At 46.0% G+C, this 20,050-nt stretch overlaps 1 protein-coding gene across 1 annotated transcript in view; it reads left to right on the forward strand.

Moving 5' to 3' along the window:
* Positions 1–20,050, forward strand: part of MAP4 (microtubule associated protein 4) — a 212,392-nt gene that overhangs the window by 66,550 nt on the left and 125,792 nt on the right. The window contains exons 4-6 of the mRNA XM_082259044.1: positions 13,205–13,309; positions 17,456–17,542; positions 19,589–19,690. Of these exons, the coding sequence (XP_082115170.1) occupies positions 13,205–13,309; positions 17,456–17,542; positions 19,589–19,690 (294 nt within the window). The remainder of the gene's footprint in view (positions 1–13,204; positions 13,310–17,455; positions 17,543–19,588; positions 19,691–20,050) is intronic.

Genomic DNA, 20,050 nt, shown 5'->3' on the forward strand with positions numbered 1-20,050 from the left:
TTGGTGACTGGACCGAGGGGAGACTTGGTGACTGGACCGAGGGGAGACTTGGTGACTGGACCGAGGGGAGACTTGGTGACTGGACCGAGGGGAGACTTGGTGACTGGACCGAGGGGAGACTTGGTGACTGGACCGAGGGGAGACTTGGTGACTGGACCGAGGGGAGACTTGGTGACTGGACCGAGGGGAGACTTGGTGACTGGACCGAGGGGAGACTTGGTGACTGGACCGAGGGGAGACTTGGTGACTGGACCGAGGGGAGACTTGGTGACTGGACCGAGGGGAGACTTGGTGACTGGACCGAGGGGAGACTTGGATAGTTAACATAGTTTGTGAGGTTGAAAAAAGACATCAGTCCATTCAGTTCAACCTATGATGTGTGTGTGTGTTTGCTGTTAACCGTACATTGAATACCCCTGTATGTTGTGGTCTTTAAGGTGCCCATCTAATAGTTTTTTGAAACTATCAATGCTCCCTGATGATACCACTGTTTGCGGATAAGAATTCCACATCCTTGCTGCGCTCAGTGAAGAACCCCTTACGTATTTTAAGGTTAAACCGACTTTCCTCTAGTTTTAGTGAGTGGCCACGTGTCTTATTGTATTTCCTTAATCTGAATAGGTTTTTCCATATGCTAGGGTTGCCAGTACAATATTTGTACATTGATATCATAATAGTTATAGACTTGGTGACTGGACCGCGGTGAGACTTGTAGTTTTTTTTTTTTTACTGAAGTACACGCGTGGCAATTACTGCATTTGTGCGTTCATCAAGCATGCAAGTATGCATATACCATATGCATGGAAATCACCGTGCTAGACACAGCTGTTTGTGAGAACAACACCTAAAGGGTATCGATCAAAAGACCCATCCACGGTGGTGTGTGGGGCACCATCCCAGCAGAAAGTCTGTAAATGCACACAGTTACAGGTTCGAGGTGATCACTGGGGCCCAACCAACTGATTTTCAAAGTGAGATCAAAAGAAAAGGGCAAGATGGCTTCACAAAGATGGAGGGAGGTTTGTGCAATCCGATTTAGAATATAACTCGGTTTGGAAAGCTAACTTTTGTAAACCATTTTTCAAGAGAGATGGCGACCCCGAAAGTGACACAATACACATTGCTTTCTTTGCCCATTGGTTACTGGAAGGATCGGGGGGGGGGGGGGGGGAACGGATGTTCCCTGCATTTTGTGAGTGTAGCAGAACCACGACCCACACTGTGGTCTTCCGTCAGAATACCGCTTCCTCCAGTCTTGAACATAGGTATCAAATATTACAGCCCCCCCCCCCTCCATACACAACTAGCCGGAACTTAGCTTGTATAGATCTGGAACACTTAGGGAACAGACTCGCATAATATATACCACACAGGAGGACATCCCCCTCCTAATCAGATTACCCCACTAGGTCAGGTGCCTGATTACATCATACAGGTGTTCCATGGGCCCCCCAACCGAAGGAACTGCCGTCACATCGAGCCCCATAAGTGATTAGACTGCTCTAGTGGTTAATTTTAAATAGAGATGTAACGATATCGAAGATATCGCGATATCGTATCGTCGTGGTCGTCTCTATCGTCGTGGTCGTGTCTCGATATCGTCGTGGTTGGGTTACAATATTAAAAGGACAGGTGTCCGTCAAAAAGCAAGAGGAATAAACACAGTCCCGCGGAACAAATCATTGTTAACTACATAGACCAGAGTTTAAGGATTTTTTTTACTGTTTTTTTTTTTTTTTTTTTTCTTGCAATGTAGATATTTTGATCTTTCTGATGAAAAACGTGAACATAAGCTAAATGATAGGTCAGTGTTTTTTTTTTTTTTTTTTAAAGGCTTTTTGACTGACTATTTTATTTAAGTTTAAGTTATGTTCCTAAATACCAGTTTTAAAAGGCTGCCTTTATTTGCCTTGCACATTTAAACCTGACTTAACTTGATCTTTGTTTGCACTTAAAGGGAATTGCCTATTGTTTGTTTACAATTGTTCTAGCTGCTTCTTAACTTGAACATTGCACAGAAGAATCAGTTATGCAACCAAATATTACTATACAGAATATTGATGTTCCTGACTACAACTTGCACTTTAAAAGCACTATGTGATCAATGTTTTATGTTGTCATGGATCCATAAATACAACAATAAATTGCCTGTTGACTGGCAAAAGCAGAATAAATGTCGGTATTTTTTCGCTATTATCACAAACACTATCGTGAGCTATTTAACAATACCATGAGCTTTTCCACAATATCGCAATAAATATCGTACCGTGAGGTCAATATCGAAATTGTATCGTACCGTGAGATTTTGATATCGTTACATCCCTAATTTTAAAGGAGTTGTAAAGTCAGGTGCATTCTATGCTTTAATATTAAAAGCCTGTGTGCAGCAGCCCCCCCTAATACTTACCTGAGCTCCATCTCAATCCAGTGCGGTCCAGGCGTGTCTGTCATCTGGGACTCTCTCTCCTGATTGGCTGAGACACAGCAGCTGCGCCATTGGCTCAATAATACTAAGCCAATCAGGAGAGAGGGGCGGGACTAAACAGCAACTCCGTGTCTGAATGGATACACTGAGCTGCAGTTCGGCTCGGTTCCCCCATAGCAAGCTGCCTGCTGTGGGGGGGGGGGGGGCACTCAACAGGAGGGAGGGGCCTGGAGCTCCAGCCAGGGACCAACTGCACAGAGGAGGGAACAAAAAATACTTTACTATCTCTTTAACCACTTGTCCACCATGCCTTTTTAGAATACTAAAAAACGAGAAGGGTGCACCGACCTGGTGCATTACCACTAAAAAGGTTTATTAAAATCCAAAATAATATACTTTATACTCGCAAACAATTGTAGATAGCGCACATGTAAACCTGATCAGACAAAGATCTCCAAGGCAGCCCACGGTGCTGGATAGCGTGCTAGTGTCGGCACGAATCGGCTACCTTGGAGATCTTTGTCTGATCATGTTTACATGTGTGCTATCTACAATTGTTTGCGAGTATAAAGTATATTATTTTGGATTTTAATAAACCTTTTTAGTAGTAATGCACCAGGTCCGTGCACCCCTCTTTTTTTTTTTTTTTTTTTTTTTTTTAGTGTTTTTGATAACCCTTGGTCCTGAAGAGGCAGCAAGACCACAAGTGATGCCAACAAAGACCATTGAACATTAATCCTTCCCTCATTACACACCGCTTGAGTGCAGGAGAGTTTAGCTTTTTAGAATACTACCTTGGATAAGGGCTCAGGAATGAAGTAGCTTTCAGTTCCTAAGTGTTGCTGCAGTCAGCAGGGTGATTTACGAGGCTAAAGCTGGCCATACATGGATTGTTTTTTTGTGGGTTTGTTTTTTTATTTAAAGAAAAAAAAAATTGTGGATTCCCCCATTTGACACATTTCGAAGTGGATGTGGAAATCTCCCCACTGTGCTATTCTGCTAGCGGGACTCCTCCTCTGCCAGAAAATACTGACCAGTGTGGCAGCTGATTGGCTGGAAGTGCTGATATAGTAAAAGTATAAGGGGCGGTCTCGTTCAGGAGTGGTCAGTCACGAGATCAATTCTTCCCGAGTCTGAAAGGCCCATAGATGGATCGAAGTCAGATGGTCCCTGCTAAACGGGCCGAATGTCCATCCGTGTATGGCCGGCCCACTCTTGCAACGTCTATTTGACAGGAGTGGAGATTTCTGGCTTGGATGCAATTTGTATTCAGGTGATAAAATTAATATGTAGGAGATGAGGTATTCATGCCCCCCCTCCAATGTGAGTCCCAATGAATTAACATTGGCCTACAGTATAATCTGTTCCGTGTTCTCTGCACAGTTTCTGTTGCCATATAACCCCCTCAGAAGTGTAACATTTGGGGGGGATTTGAGATGGGACATATTCTGTCTAGACGCACACAATCCTAGATACACAGCTGTGTTGCCAGCCAGCTCTCCTGCCTTTGCCAGTTGCTTGCAGCCATTTTCTGATTAGTAACTGAATGTGACATTGTTCACTGCAAACATCCCTGCCCCATCCCCCCCACCCTGGCAAAGGCTGCTTCTATTCTGGGAAATGTGGCCCGTCAGCTGCAGGACGCACAAACATGGATGCCGTGTCAGACACTCCACCTTGTAAGGGCGCCCTAAGAACAAGTAAATGATTGCGGCACCTAAACCAGACCTGGAAACCGCGTCTGCTTGTCACAGATGAGGCGGAGGGATTGGTCAGGGGTTTACCACTCTGCCCAGGGATTCAGGAAAGGATGGAGTAGACACAACCAGGCAGATAACCTTTTCAGATGGTGACAAATGAGCAGACCTTGTAACTCTTCAGTATACACTCACTGACCACTTTATTAGGTACGCCTGTTCAATTGCTTGGTAACACAAATTGCTAGTCAGCCAATCACATGGCAGCAACTCAGTGCATCTAGACATGGTTGCTGAAGTTCAAACTGAGCATCAGAATGGGGAAGAAAGGGGATTGACGTGACTTTGAATGTGGCATGGTGGTTGTTGGTGGCAGACGGGCTGCTCTGAGTATTTCTGGGATTTTCACACACAACTATCTCTCGGGATTACAGAGAATGGTGGGGAGGGGGAATTGGTTCAGGGTGGTGGTGTAATGGTTTGGGGGAGAGGGTAATGGTTCAGGCTAGTGGTGGTGTAATGGTGAGGGGGGGCGTTAATGGTTCAGGTTTTATGATCATGTGACCGATGTGATCGGAAAGCATTCCATAAGCCACCAGTAACTATGCCGGGAGGGCCACACGCTCTCAGCACAGATTTATCTGCTAATTGGTATGCAAATATGTGGTCAGTCGAAGCCAGGAGGCCCGCATACTTGCGTACTATCAGTAACTAGGGCATAAAGGGGTTGTTATCCCTTCCATAAACCCAGTGATGTCTGGCCTTGGGTGATAGAGAGAGAAAACAAATCCTCCAACATAATTTGTACCTATTTATCTGCAGTCTTCACTTCGCTAAATCCATTGAAAGTCCACAATTTTATACAGCTTGTCAGTGCAGAAAAAAACGGGGGCGGGGAGCTAAAATCACACTCTGCAGATCTCGCTGAGGGGAGAGATGATTGGAGGGAAAGGACACACCCCTTCACTCAGGAACAGAGCTGAGGCTGTCAATCAGCTGGAGGTCCCTCCCCTGTCACCGTAAGTTGTATCTGTTTGCATAGTTGCATTTTAGGTGAGGTTGAATAAAGACAATAGTCCATCCAGTTCCCCCTGTGTAGGTGTGTGTGGCTGTAATCATCTCACATACCCCTGAATGTTCTGATCCTTGAGATGTACATCTAAGAGTCTTTTGAAAGCCACCATACTTCCCGCAGAAACCACCTCTTGTGGTAGAGAATTCCACAATCTTGTAGCCCTAACAGTAAAGAACCCCCCACGTTGCCTGAGGTTATAACGCTTCTCCTCTAATCGCATTGTATGCCCTCGAGTCCTCATGCAATCCCTTCGACTGAACAGCTTTTTTTCCTAAGCTGAGATCCCCATTGAGATATTTATAAATTGCTATCATGTCCCCCCTCAGGCGTCTTTTCTCCAGGGAGAATAAATCAAGCGATTGCAGACGCTCTTCATAATTAAGGTCATCCAATCCCCGAATTAGTTTAGTTGCCCTTCTATGGACTCTCTCCAGCTCCAACACATCCCTCCTGAGGACTGGCAACCAGAACTGGACAGAATACTCCAGATGCGGTCGGACCAGAGTTTTGTAAAGTGGAAGGATTATAGACTTGTATGTTTATGTACAGCCATTCAAAGTGCAGAATTTAAACAATCTCTCAGCTCTGAAAAGCAGGGGGCAGAGAGCTGAAGTTACACTGCAGAGCTCTGAGAGCTGATTGGAGGGAAGGGACACGCCCCCTTCACACAGCAGACAGAAACAGAATTGAGGCGTTCAATCACAGGCTGTGTGCTGGAGCTCCCTCCCCTGTCAATTTTTTTTTTTTTTTTTCACTTGAGGTCAGCTTGTCAGTGGAAGGAGACTGCAGACAGAAATGACACTTTGTGCTCTGGACTGAGATAAGTACACACTATAGAGGGATAGGCTTTGTTCAGATTTCATGTCTGAGGTTTACAACCTGAGCCCCCACTTCTATATACGGCTGCAGTTTGTGTGAGAATGGGTTTCCTCTGTTCAGGATCTGTAACACGCACACAGCCTCTGTAGGGAGTCAGTCCCCGAAGCCCCATCCTGATTGTGGCAGCAGGATGCCTTTATTTTAGCGATGATGCTCTGCACATTTCTAGATGGGTCTCTGTTTTGCGCTGTCAGCGTTTTGCGGTCAGGCCGGTCACTTCTGAGAAACTTCAATGTCAAACTTTTTTTTTTTTGTTCCATCTTAGACCTGAAAAAGAAAACCGCAGCCCTTGTGTGTTTTTTGAAGCTTTTAAAGCCTCCTCTCCCTCCAGAGGCTTCCCTCTCAGTACTTAGAGCAACCATGCATGAAATATGTGCCGTGTTCATTAAGGGAAGATTCCCGCTGAATAGAAATGGAGGAGACCGATAATAGGGAGCGATTGATAGCTCTTATATAAGCATGGCGTCCTGGCTGCTTCCGCGCTCTTTAAGTAGGTCACATAGTTTGAGAGAGTGATGATCTGCTTTCTCACTTATGCTTCACGGCCTTATTAAGGGCAGAAGCTTCTATGTGCAGAGAGCTCTCAGAATACAGAGCGCAGCGTTTTGTGCTCTAATCTCCGCCATGACTCCGGACGCTTCTGCTTTGTCATCACATTGAGGATTGCACGTTTCTGGGTCGGGGGTGCTGCAGGCCGCGGTGCCAGAGCGATAAATATTGCTAAACTACGGACAAGTTAAATACATGAAAGGGAGCCTCACCTGCCAACGGATTTGACTTGTCTATCCAGTCCTGAGATTTGCATAGCTCTGCTGCAGTCCTACCTGACAGGGCTAGAGACCCAACTTTTTCCCTGCCACAGTTTAGTACAAGTCTGGTCTCTTCCAGCTTTTTACTGAGAGGCAAGTGGAAAAGCAGCAGTCTAAGCTCATCTGTCACTTTGCTATCTCCTTCTATCCATATGTTTCTTGTTAGGCTGTGCTGCAGTGCTCAGGGGCCATCTGGCTCCATGTGCTGCTTCTGCCTCTGAGCTCTGCTGTACAGTACAGGGCCTGCAAGAGGTTGATGGAAGTAACATTTAGGTATGTGACGGAAGCGGATTAGGGGCCTCCTGCTCTCCAAACTGTTCCAGCAGATTGAGAACTAATACCAGCCTTTTACCCCAAGCATTGTTCTCAGATAAGATGTTGGGTTAAGAACCAAAGGATTGACTGTTTGTTAAAACTCCACATTCTTTGTACCCCACAGGAGGACTTTCCCCTTTTGAGGATATTATGGCAATGCAAACCTCAAACACCAATCCAATTAACAACTAACCATTATCTTAATTGGATAGTTTGGTAAGAAGGTAAAGTGGACACAATACTAGCAGACAAATAGGTGACCCAATTAACAATGGGAACTCATGCAATGGGAGACACCTACTTAACACATTACAAACCCCACCTCACCTCAGACTATCCGGCAACAGTCTGAGGCCAATTCCTACAATATTCCAGCAGTCTGAAAAGGGGGAATTTATCTTCACCACCTGTGTGCCCCCCATTTGACCGCTGAGATAGGTCAAATCTCTCAAAAGCTTTCACTGGCTGCAGTAAGTTCAGAAAGGTCTCTTTATCTTCTACTGATTGGCATCCTTCCCCCATATACTAAACTTTCCTCCGCTGGCAGCTATGTCCCCCTCTATAGCTGGAGAGAATGCGGGACACCAGAGATTCACCTGGGAAAAGGGAAGGAGCTTTGTCGCAGACAGGGGCCCTTCTTAGCTCATAGAAAATTTTGTGCTCCTGGGACAAGAGTATGGGAAGTAGATTGTTCAAATCTTCCCGGGGAGGTTCCAAGCATCTTTGGTCTGGTAAGCCTAGAGCTAGCTTCTCTGGACCCGCACACAGGACCCCTTCAGCATTAAGGTCTGCCTGCACCCATTATTGGGATGGGAGGGACATCTTTGCTGGTTTCTGGCCCTGTGGACCTCTTTTGTGAGCGTCAAGGAGGTCCGCAAATTGTTTCTTTTGGGGGTACTCAGAAAGGGGGACAACAGTTTTGTTGTTTTTTTAGGTCCTGAGTCTCCTTGTGTGGATTTAATTCCTGCAAAGGTTCAGGTAATGTCTGAAAATACCGAAGGTCCCCCCTATCCCTTTCCAGGGAATTTAATTCCCTAGGTCTGATCTTAATTCTGGCCAATTTCAGGAACCACAGGCTGTGATTCACTGGCTGCTGTCAGAACCTGTATGCAAATAGGGGGAACGGAGTCTGGTTGCATCCACCTTCATGACAGTTCTGTTTGCACAGTCTTACATGCAGCTCCTTTAACAGGTTCAGCTCCACAGGAGGATACCGAAGTTCGTGGCGATATCACGGGTTCCTCTGGCAGGCGTCCAAGGGCCACGATAAGGCCAGTATCATCCTTGGCTCAGGCTTCTTCAGCAGTTCCTGTGAGGAATCAAGAGCGAGGATCTTTCAATCATCCTGGTGGCTGAAAATGTCCCTTGGGGGCTTTCTCAGAGACGACCAGTCTTCCCAAGGGCTGATCTACCAACCTGCTTTACAGTCACTGGTTTTAATGGCTTGGCTAGTAAAAGCTAGGTACTGAGGGTTAGAGGTTTGTCTGTTGGCGGCTATTTCCTTAGCCCGCAGGATATCTGAATTGGCAGCATTTTCCTGTCGCAGTCCCTATTTGGTGGTCCATATGGTTAAAGTGGTTTTTCGTCCCTGTCCATCATTCCTGCCCAAAGTTGTCTCCTGACTTCCATTTGAATGAGGAAATTGTGTTGCCTTCCTTGTGTCCCAAGCCAGATCATCCCGAGGAATTTGCTTTGCAATTGCATACCTTGGATGTGGTTCGTGCAATTCAGGTGCATCTGGTAGCTATGGAGTCCTTCAGAGGTCAGACTTGCTTTGTGTGTTTATGGATGAACCAAAAAAAGGGCTGGCTGGTTTCTTCGGTTACCATCTCCAGATGGATCAGACAGACGGGGACTCGGGCCTATTCCATTGAAGGTCAGGTTCCACCTTTCTCAGTCACGGCTCATTCTACTCAGGTGCTGAGTGCTTTTTGGGCCTTCCGTCATCAATATCGCAAGTTTGCAAGGCAGCCACTTGGTCGGCGGCGCCTACCTTCACAAAATTTTATAAGGTAGACACTTTGGCAGATGCTTCTCTTGGCTGCAAAGTTTTGCAGGCTGCTGTTTAGGAGGAGCTGTTCCCTCTTGAGGGATGTTTTTCTTTAAATGTTTTATTTTTCAGACGGGGCTCCTGTGTCCTGGTTAAGGGCTCTTAAGTTTTAGCTTTGGGTTATTTTCCCCACCCCTCGCGTTCTATTTGGCACTGCTTTTGGATGTTCCACTAGTTATGATTTATAAAGGGCTGTGTCCCGTCAAATGAAAGAAAATTGAATTTTTATACTTGCCTTATTATCCATTTCTCTGAGTTCGACTGACACAGCATCCCCCCCCCCCCCCCCCTCTACTATGGAGTTCTGATACTGCTTGCTACTAAACTGATTACCTAGAGCAGAGAGGGGGACTGATTACCTAGAGTAGAGTGGGGGGGGGGGGTTCATCTACCATGTAACATTCTGTCAATCGAAAAATGAAAATGGCGCATACGATTGTGCCATTATTTTTGTTTCCTTTTTCTAAGATACAGCATGTTCGATCAGGTTCTTTCGATTGCAGCAGGAAACACGAACGATGCTAAAAACGAAAGACTGGGAATTTTACTTAGGGTTTCAGCTAATCAATTGCCATCCTGCCTCTTACCCCCCCCCCCCCCCCCCCAATATTGTACAACCACGGCAGGGCCGTCTGCATTTTATGGGTTTGCTAAATCTTGTGGTAAACAGACCAGCGTGCGTGTGTATATGTGTGTGTATGTGTATGTATGTATGTATGTATGTATATATATGTATATATGTATGTATGTGTATATATATATATATATATATATATATATATATATATATATATATATATATATATATATATATATATATATATATATATATAATATATACCAATGCCAGAAGCCTGGCCAACAAGATGGGAGAGCTGGAGCTGCTGATGTTTGAGGAGGACTTAGATTTTGTGGGGATAACTGAGACTTGGTTTGACAGCTCTCATGACTGGATGGCGACCATTCAGGGGTATTCCCTTTATCGCAGAGATAGAGGGTAAAAAAGGGGGAGGGGTATGTTTGTATATTAAGAACGGTATACAGGTAAATATGAGGGATGATATTAATAATGGAGCTATGGACGAGGCAGAGTCCCTATGGGTAGAGCTTCAAAGGAAAGGCACGGTGGGGAAGGTAATATTGGGCGTATGCTATAGGCCCCCCAACCAGAGGGAGGAGGGTGAGGCGGACCTCATGTTACAGATAGGATTGGCAGCAAGGATGGGAAATGTCATTATAATGGGGGACTTTAATTATCCTGATATAGACTGGGCAGAAGGAACCGCGCATTCAGCCAAGGCTCGGCAGTTCCTAAATGTTTTGCAGGACAATTTCATGGGTCAGATGGTGAATTCACCGACAAACAATGCGGTACTTGACCTACTGATTACCAACAATACAGACCTGCTCACGGATATAGAAATACGGGACAACTTAGGGAACAGTGACCATAGGTCAATTGGTTTCAGTATTAATTACAGTAATAGGAAACACAAGGGTAATATAAGGACACTGAATTTCAAAAGAGCAAATTTCCCTAAACTGCGCTCGCTGCTAGAAAATATCAAATGGGATAGAACCCTGGGAACAAAGAACACGGAGGAAAAATGGGAGTGCTTCAAGAGCATACTTAACAAGGGGGTGGGCCAGTGCATTCCACAGGGAAATAAATTTAAAAGAGCAAAACTAAACCCTGGGTGGCTAAACTCCAACATAAAAATGTATATTAGAGCTAAAGAAAAGGCCTTCAAAAAATACAAGACTGAGGGGTACTGGGCAGCATTTAAGCACTACAAAGAGTGTAATAAGAAATGTAAAGATGAAATCAGGGCGGCTAAAATAGAACACGAGAGACATATAGCGGAGGAGAGTAAAAAGAACCCCAAGAAGTTCTTTAAGTATATAAACAGTAGGAAAGCAAGGCCAGAGCACATTGGCCCCATAAAAGATTATAAAGGAAAAATGGCCACAGAGGACAGAGAAAAGGCGGAAGTGTTAAATAATTTCTTCTCTTCAGTCTTCACAAAGGAATCGGGGGGCTACACGAACCCCGCTTGTAAGGCCGAACTAAATAATACACCTCAGGAAGTGCCGCCATGGCTAACAGAGGATAGACTTAGAGCTAAACTAGAGAAACTTAACATAAATAAATCCCCGGGACCGGATTGCTTGCACCCGAGGGTTCTTAATGAGCTCAGCCAGGTGATTGCCAGACCATTATTCTTGATCTTTAAGGATAGTTTACAGACGGGTATGGTGCCAGCTGATTGGAAAAAAGCCAACGTGGTACCAATATCTAAAAAGGGGCCGAGATATATCCCGGGTAACTATAGGCCGGTCAGCCTAACATCAGTAGTCTGCAAAATTTCGGAGGGGATGATAAGGGACCACATACAAGACTTTAGTAATGAAAACGGTATTATAAGTAGTAATCAGCATGGATTCATGAAAAATCGTTCATGCCAAACCAATCTATTAACCTTCTACGATGAAGTGAGCTGCCACTTAGATAAAGGTAAGCCTGTGGATGTGGTGTATCTGGACTTTGCAAAGGCATTGACACCGTTCCCCACAAACGCTTACTGTACAAACTAAGGAAGGTAGGTATGGAACATAAGGTGAGTACCTGGATAGAGAACTGGCTCCAGGGGAGAGTACAGAGGGTGGTGATTAATGGGGAGTACTCGGATTGGGTGGGTGTGGAAAGTGGGGTCCCCCAGGGTTCTGTCCTGGGACCAATCCTGTTTAATTTATTCATAAATGATCTAGAGGAGGGGATATCGAGTACAATCTCAGTATTTGCAGATGATACTAAATTAGGCATGCCAATATCTTCTATGCAGGATGTGGAAATCTTGCAAGCAGATCTGAACAAAATAATGGGGTGGGCAACTACATGGCAGATGAGATTTAAGGTAGAAAAATGTAAAGTAATGCACTTGGGGGCCAGAAACCAGAAATCAAGCTACTCACTAGGGGGGGAACCTCTGGGTGAGTCTAGGATGGAAAAGGACTTAGGGGTACTGGTAGACAACAGGCTTGGCAGTGGCATGCAATGCCAGGCCGCAGCAAGCAAAGCCAACAGAATACTGGGATGTATAAAAAAGGGGATTCACTCCAGAAATAAAGAGATTATTCTCCCACTCTACAAGACTCTGGTCCAGCCACATCTGGAGTATGCTGTCCAGTTCTGGGCACCGGTCCTCAGGAAGGATGTGCTGGAACTGGAGAAAGTACAGAGAAGGGCAACAAAAATAATTAGGGGAATGGAGGACATCAGCTATGAGGAAAGACTACAAGCACTGAACCTATTCTCTCTGGAGAAGAGACGATTGAGGGGGGATATGATATCAATGTACAAATACTGTACTGGTGACCCTAGCATAAGGAACAAACTATTCAGAGAAAGGAGATACAATAAGACACGTGGCCACTCACTAAAACTTGAGGAAAGGCGGTTTAACCTTAAAGTGCGTAAGGGGTTCTTCACTGTAAGAGCGGTAAGGATGTGGAATTCTCTTCCACAAGCAGTCGTATCAGCGGGGAGCATTGATAGTTTCAAAAAACTATTGGATGGACACCTTAAAGACCACAACATACAGGGGTATACAATGTATGGTTAAAAGCAAACACGCACATCATAGGTTGAACTGGATGGACTTGTCTTTTTTTCAGCCTCACTAACTATGTAACTGTATGTATGTGTATACACACACACACATGTTTTTTTTTTTTTTTCCCTTCTTAATAAACTCGGGTATTGGATTGGTCTATATAACCGGTGTGATGTGGGTTGGAGAAATTGGCCCCAGCCATGTGATTGGCTTGTTGTGCAATTCACAATTTGTGTGCTGTCCCTGACCAAGTAATCACAGCTTGTGTCACAGAAGACTATGTCCAGCCGTAGTGCAGTGCAGGCCCCATCCGGACCAGTAACCTTCTGCTATATTTCAGATCCGTTTGGGTCAAAGCTCGATGAAGATGTCTTGGCGGATCTTCTGCTCCCTCCGGACGCTGCACAGATCTTTCCTTCCTTAAGAGACACAGAACATCTTCCCGGTACACAATTGTCACCCTGATACTATATATAAACCCAGCTCAGCTGCAAAGCCATCCTGACACATCATTCATCATCTGCGTCCCACTGAGCGCACCACATGCTGCCAATAAATCACAGCCGTGTGCAGCCACATAGAAAGGGGGGCATGTTCTGTCCAGAGGGATAGGCTTACCAAGCTCTTTATTTCTCTAATGGGGTCTCTTTTCTCTAAAGCGACAGAACATCCGACACCCACAAGTGTGTCACTATCCCCTGATAATATGGCCTGATCTTGGAAATGGAGCCTGGGGGGGGGGGGGGGGGGGCATACCTAGGGATAGCAAGGAATAAAGGGAGAAGAGCGACAGGCCTGGCTGAGTACATGCATCAAGTATGTGATGATCACAATAAGTGAGCCTGGAGTGCCCTCTCTAGTAGAGGAAATCTGGATCTGATTGTTTTGTCCCATAATACTCAGCAGAAAAGGCAGGCAGGGGGGGATTTCTGGCTGTAAAATTGCCCCAGCTATGACCGTATCCTTCACTTTCTGCAGTAGCTCCTTCAGGTATCAGTCTCTAGCAGAGGGTGGAGCAAAGTACGGAATGGGCTGGCTGATTCTATAAGCTAAATAACTCCACTCACTGCTTGGCTCTGCCTCCTGTGTTTTCTCCACCCCGTTTGGTGTCTGCCATCTGTGTTTTGTCCACCCCCTGCTTGGTCTCGGCCTTCTGTGCTTTCTCCACCCCCTGCTTGGTCTTTGCCTTCTGTGTTTTCTCCACCCCCTGCTTGGTCTCGGCCGCCTGTGCTTTCTCCACCCCCTGCTTGGTCTCGGCTGTCTGTGTTTACTCCACCCTCTGCTTGGTCTTTGCCTTCTGTGTTTTCTCCACCCCCTGCTTGGTCTCGGCCGCCTGTGCTTTCTCCACCCCCTGCTTGGTCTCGGCTGTCTGTGTTTACTCCACCCTCTGCTTGGTCTTTGCCTTCTGTGTTTTCTCTGCCCCCCTGCTTGGTCTTTGCCTTCTGTTTACTCCGCCCCCTGCTTGGTCTTTGCCTTCTGTTTTCTCCACCCCCTGCTTGGTCTCGGCCTTCTGTGTTTTCTCCACCCCCTGCTTGGTCTCGGTGTTCTTTGTTTTCTCCACCCCCTGCTTGGTCTCGGCCTTCTGTGTTTTCTCCACCCCCTGCTTGGTCTCGGCCTTCTGTGTTTTCTCCACCCCCTGCTTGGGTCTCTGCCTTCTGTGTTTTCTCCATCCACCCCCTGCTTGGGTCTCTGCCTTCTGTGTTTTCTCCATCCACCCCCTGCTTGGGTCTCTGCCTTCTGTTTTCTCCATCCACCCCCTGCTTTGGTCTCTGCCTTCTGTGTTTTCTCCATCCACCCCCTGCTTGGGTCTCTGCCTTCTGTGTTTTCTCCATCCACCCCCTGCTTGGGTCTCTGCCTTCTGTGTTTTCTTCATCCACCCCCTGCTTGGGTCTCTGCCTTCTGTGTTTTCTTCATCCACCCCCTGCTTGGGTCTCTGCCTTCTGTGTTTTCTCCATCCACCCCCTGCTTGGGTCTCTGCCTTCTGTGTTTTCTCCATCCACCCCTGTCTTGTGTCTCTGCCTTCTGTGTTTTCTCCACCCACCTCTTGCTTGGTCTCTGCCTTCTGTGTTTTCTCCACCCCCTGCTTGGTCTTTGCCTTCTGAGTTTTCTCCACCCTCTGCTTTTTGTCTCCTTGAAGCTCCACCTCCTTAACACACGGCCAACACCGCTGAGCTCCACATCCTGGTGTGTATTTATATGAATGCATGTAATTGCCATCCCATGTCATTGGGTTCCCTTTGATACATTAAGCCCCACCCACTGCATTTTTTACTAATTGGATCATGTGAATGTCCTGTTATAACATGTAAGCTCCATCCTATGCTGACCACCTGAGGCTATGTTTGAGGCAAGGACTGCCGTGCCTTTGAAAAGTGATTCGCAGCTGGATTATTTAAGGCTTTTTTGACAGACGGTGAGGGAGTAATATGCCTTCACTGCCTGTTTTTAATGCCGTAAATTCCACAACCCAATGCATTTCGTTCGTGGTTTAATTCTTGCCGCAAAACATGACATGTGTACACCCCCCACTCGCTGCCTTTGCGGCATAAGGTGGAATGGTAAAAATGGCTCAACAGCTTTTACCACCCCAACTGCAAGTGTAAATGAGCCCTTAGTGTGTAAAGCGGGCTGTACACGAATAGGCTAAATATAAAACCTCTAGCAGATTCTTCCTTTCCCATTAAAGAGCGCAGAGGAAAACAAAAAAATCTGCCCCTAAAATCTGTGGCTATTATATTCTGGAAGCCACCGCTGCAAAACGGTCAGCACAGCGGATTTGGTGCGGTCATTGTTCGACTATCTGCCGCCTCCTTTGATTTTTCAGATTTGAGGATGTTGGGTGGTACGGTGCTGACAGGGCCACCCACTGCTCAAATTTCTGCCAGTTCCTAAAGCAGAGTTCCACCCATTTTTTTGAAGCTCCAATTACTCACGCCCATCCTAAATGCTGTAATGGCAATTCTTTTTTTTATTTGTACATACCTTTTTTAACTTCTTCTGCAGCACCTCTGCCTGCGGCCGCCTAGGCGATTGTCACTAGGCGATTTGCAAGGGCTCCTGGGATAGCGGCGTCATGCATCCCAGAAGTCCTTGCGAATCGCCTAGTGACGAAATCTCACGTTCTTTCCACACCGGCAAGGGCGCAAACGGGAGGATCGGGATGTTATGATTGACAGGTTGCTATAGCAATGGGCCGGGAACTTCCGCCAACGCTGCCATTGTTATGGCAACCTGTCGGGAAGACAGAGCCGCTAAGTGCGCGGGTGCGAGATCGGGAGGTGCATGCCTGCACCGAATCTCCGAAATCAAGAGAAAAGGGCTTCAGATGCCCACAAATGGCATGGAAAATGCCTGCTTCCGAGATCTGGTTAGTCTTCAAATATCTTAGCACAAACTACAGGGACTACACATAGGACAGTTCTAAATGATGCTAGATATGTTTAAACAAGTACGGAGGAGTGTTTAAAAAAAAAAAAAAAGTATTTGGGGGATTAAGAGGGAATTCCAGCCTGTAAAAAAAAAAAAAAGTCAGCAGCTACAAATACTGTATACAAATTCTGTAGCTGCTGACATTTAATAGGACACTTACCTGTCCAGGGATCCCGCGATGTTGGCACCCCAAGCCGGCATTTCCACTAAAGGAAACCGGACGTGAAGCGAGTCTCGCTGCGCTTTGTGAATGATCCCACCATCGTCTGGGACCTGTGTGCCTACAAGAAGGCAGCAAGGGGAGGAGGGGACCGGATATTTTGTAGGTCGCCGCACAACAATTGCGGCAATCTTACCTAGAAGTGGGAGCGGGTACCTGGTTTTGACATCCCTCCAGAAGGTACCAAATGTGGCAGCTGGAGGGGGGGGGGGGAGCAAACAAGCGGAGCTTTCTTTTTAAACCCCCCCCTCTTATTAGATCAATGTATGGCCAGCTTAGAGTGGAAGTAAACATTCCCTATCGTTTTCAGCCAAGGAAGCTGCCATCTTGGCCTCTGTTTAATTTTTCAGCTGCCATCTTGGCCTCTGTTTAATTTTTCAGCCGTCATCTTGGCCTCTGTTTAATTTTTCAGCCGTCATCTTGGCCTCTGTTTAATTTTTCAGCTGCTAATGTGATCAGCTATGACACCAGCCATTGGATGGTTTTAACAGTTTGGTTGAGAGCACAACCAATATAACAGTTACAGGACATGCCCAGAATGGAACGTTTTTTTGAAACTGTTAAATCGATCGGTTTTAGTTCCGCTTTAACTGAGAACTTCCCCCTCGATCATGGCTCTTCCGATCCTCCACTGTGGCTGCATGCATTTCTAAGGTGGCTTGTGGAAATATTCCCTCTGCATTTAGAAAGTCTTTTGGGCTTTTCTGGAATGGGGCTTCCTGGGGGAGTAAGGGTCTGCATGTTAGACCATGTTGATGTCCTGTAGAGCAAAATATACTCCAGATCTGTCCCATTTCCATGCTGCATTTTTAGGATGCTCGTCTTTATGCCCAGTACGAAGCCCTATGAATAATAGATATAACTTCATTGTTGGCTTAGTAGAGTTCTTGACTAGTGAACATTTCTTCAGTGTAACTTACTTTTTGTTCCTCTTGTGTGCAGACTCCGTGTCTGAAGGTTGTTTGTTGGACTTCAGCGACTCTTCTGGCTTTTTCTCTCCTTTACAGAGAGAAAATCTGATCCAAGCAGGTGCCTTTCTCCTGTATTTAAGTGGCTTGTTTTGTTTTTAACCTGCACTGCTCCTGCCTGTAGTGATGCATGACTTAGCTGGCCCTCTTTCTGCAGCGGTCGCTTTATGTGTAACATTCATTGATTTCATTTCCACTTGTACTAAAGTGCTTGTAATCTCTTGCTGCATGACATTCAGTGTTTGCCATCTTTCCTAACATAGATGAAAGCTCAGCTCCTGGAAAAGGAGGAAAATTACCCTTGCAGGGACCACCCCCCCATGCTAAATGCTTGTTTTTTTTCCCCAGGTGTACAGAAAATGAGGTACTTGCCTTATTCCTTGCTCCAGCAGGGTCCCTCCAGTGGTGCAACCAGTCCTGCAAAGCCTCCTCTCTATAGCCGGCCATAGATGGATCAAATGTTGGCTGGTTCAGCAGGGACCAGCCAAGATTCAATCCATCTATGGGTGGCAGGCTGATTGTACCCAAGTAAATCCATTGATCGACTTGGGTACAACCAGCATGTCGGATTTTAAGCAATGCAATGTTTTTTTTGCCGTCGGCTGTGGCTGCTAGCAGTAATTGGTGTGTTCTCTCCCGGCATGGACAGCTCTCTACCCTAACTGCGTTGATGGAGAAATCCAGCGTCCCCCCAAACCCCCCCCCCCCCCCTGCAATCCATGGTTGCAGGAAATAAAATTGCATAATCCATGGCTAGGTTTAGGAAAGAGATTTGCTTGATTCCCCCATCAACAGTGTTGATTCGGGAATTTCTCCTACTGGGCCATTCTTCTCCTGGTGGGGAAAGCCGGCCCCACCGGGAAAAGACAATGATGATCACTAGCAGCTATAGCTGCTGCTTGCAGTAATCGCAAGCGAATCCAGCAGGCTGGTTTACCCAAATTGATCGATCAACTTGATACATTCAGCCTGCCCATTAATGGTTCAAATCTCTGCCAGTTCCTGCTGAACCGGCTGATATTCGAACAGTCTATGGCTGGGAATAGAAGCCTCTGTGTGCAGGCACATGTTCTCTCTTCCATGTACACAACGGGGTTCATAGCCCTGCATTGTATGTGATGAGGCTGAAGGAATGCTCAGAGCACCAAAGTGAGAGGAGGCGACTGCTGGAGCAGAGGTAGGGTAAGCAATGCAACCTTTTCATCCTTCCCCCTGATCAAACAAGCAATTAACCTTTGCAGTGGGGTAGGAAGGGCCCACTATGTTTTTTTCCTCCATCCACAGCTGAGCTTTAAAGTGGAGCTGTTGCTAAAGATTTTTACATTTTAACAGGAAGTAAATTTGGCTTTAAAATCGGCCATCCCAGACCTCTGTAGTTGCAGGCACTCAGGAGGAAGTCATCCTGCTCTACTTATGTTACCTGCTCTCTATTTGCGGTAGATGAGATGCCCGACAGGCAAGGAAATGCATACTGGGAGGTGAAAAAGGAAAGTTTAGGGTATTCTGCAGTAAACTTTGGTGAATTACTCCACAGTGCCTGAAGCTATAGAGGTCAGTAAGGGGTTATTTGCTGCTTGTTAAGATGATGCAAATCCTTGTTTAAAAGTCTGTTCACAGCTCTGTTGTAAAGTAAGATTGCATGCAAAACTTGCATATATTGTGGCCTGTGCATGTTCTGTAGCCAACTTTTCTCCTAATGTTGGACACAGCAGACCTCTGGAGTTTGAGCATGGTGTCCGAGGAGGTCGTTTGTTGTTTTTTTTTTTTTTTTTTTTTAAATGTTTAAGATCGGTGGATCTGCGTTTTATTGAAGTTTTGTTGTCCTATTTGTGTTTCTTTTTTTTTTTTCCTTCGTTTTTTGGTGTATCCCAAAGTGGGACTACAGGAAGGCGGGGCAGAAATGTCCCTTTTTTTTTTTTTTTTTTTTTTTGATGTTTACGCCTGTTTGCTCACTGCTTACATTCTGCAGCACGGCGCTAATTGTAGATACAAACTGCTTTGGGCGCAACAATAGAGAATTGCTATGAAACGCGCTGTTATGATTTGGGTTATCTGAAGGCCTGCGTGAAAAGAGATACTTCTATCATATTCTATTCTTCCCATACAGAAGCGGCTCCGGGATCCTTTGAGGAAGGATGGCTGACCGATTCTTACTCTAAAACCGGTGATACAGACACAAACAGCGGAGACACATCAGAGAAGACAACAGGTAGTAGTAATCAGATTGTCGCCTTTAACTTAACCCTGTCACGTCGAAGGGCAAAACAAATCTAAATGCCTAAGCACAATTTAGCAACTTTGACATGTCTTAGTAAAACTGTATATGTCACAGCTGTTTTGTGTATCTATTAGGCTCCTTTCACACGGTTCGCCTCCGTCAGCGGACTCCGTTCTGCTCAGCGGGCAATCAATGCACTAATCCCCGCTGAGCAGGCAGGTGACAGCTCCCTCTTCGCTCTGTGTGCAGAGAGGGAGGTGTCAGAGCCCCGCTGCTCTCTATGGGGAATCGGATGAGAGTGGACCGCCTTTCCACTCTCATCCGATACGATCCCCTGGATGGATGGAAAAT

Source organism: Pelophylax lessonae (genome assembly GCF_965119305.1).
Source record: "Pelophylax lessonae genome assembly, chromosome: 5".
In the NCBI taxonomy this organism is placed as follows: Eukaryota; Metazoa; Chordata; class Amphibia; order Anura; family Ranidae; genus Pelophylax; species Pelophylax lessonae.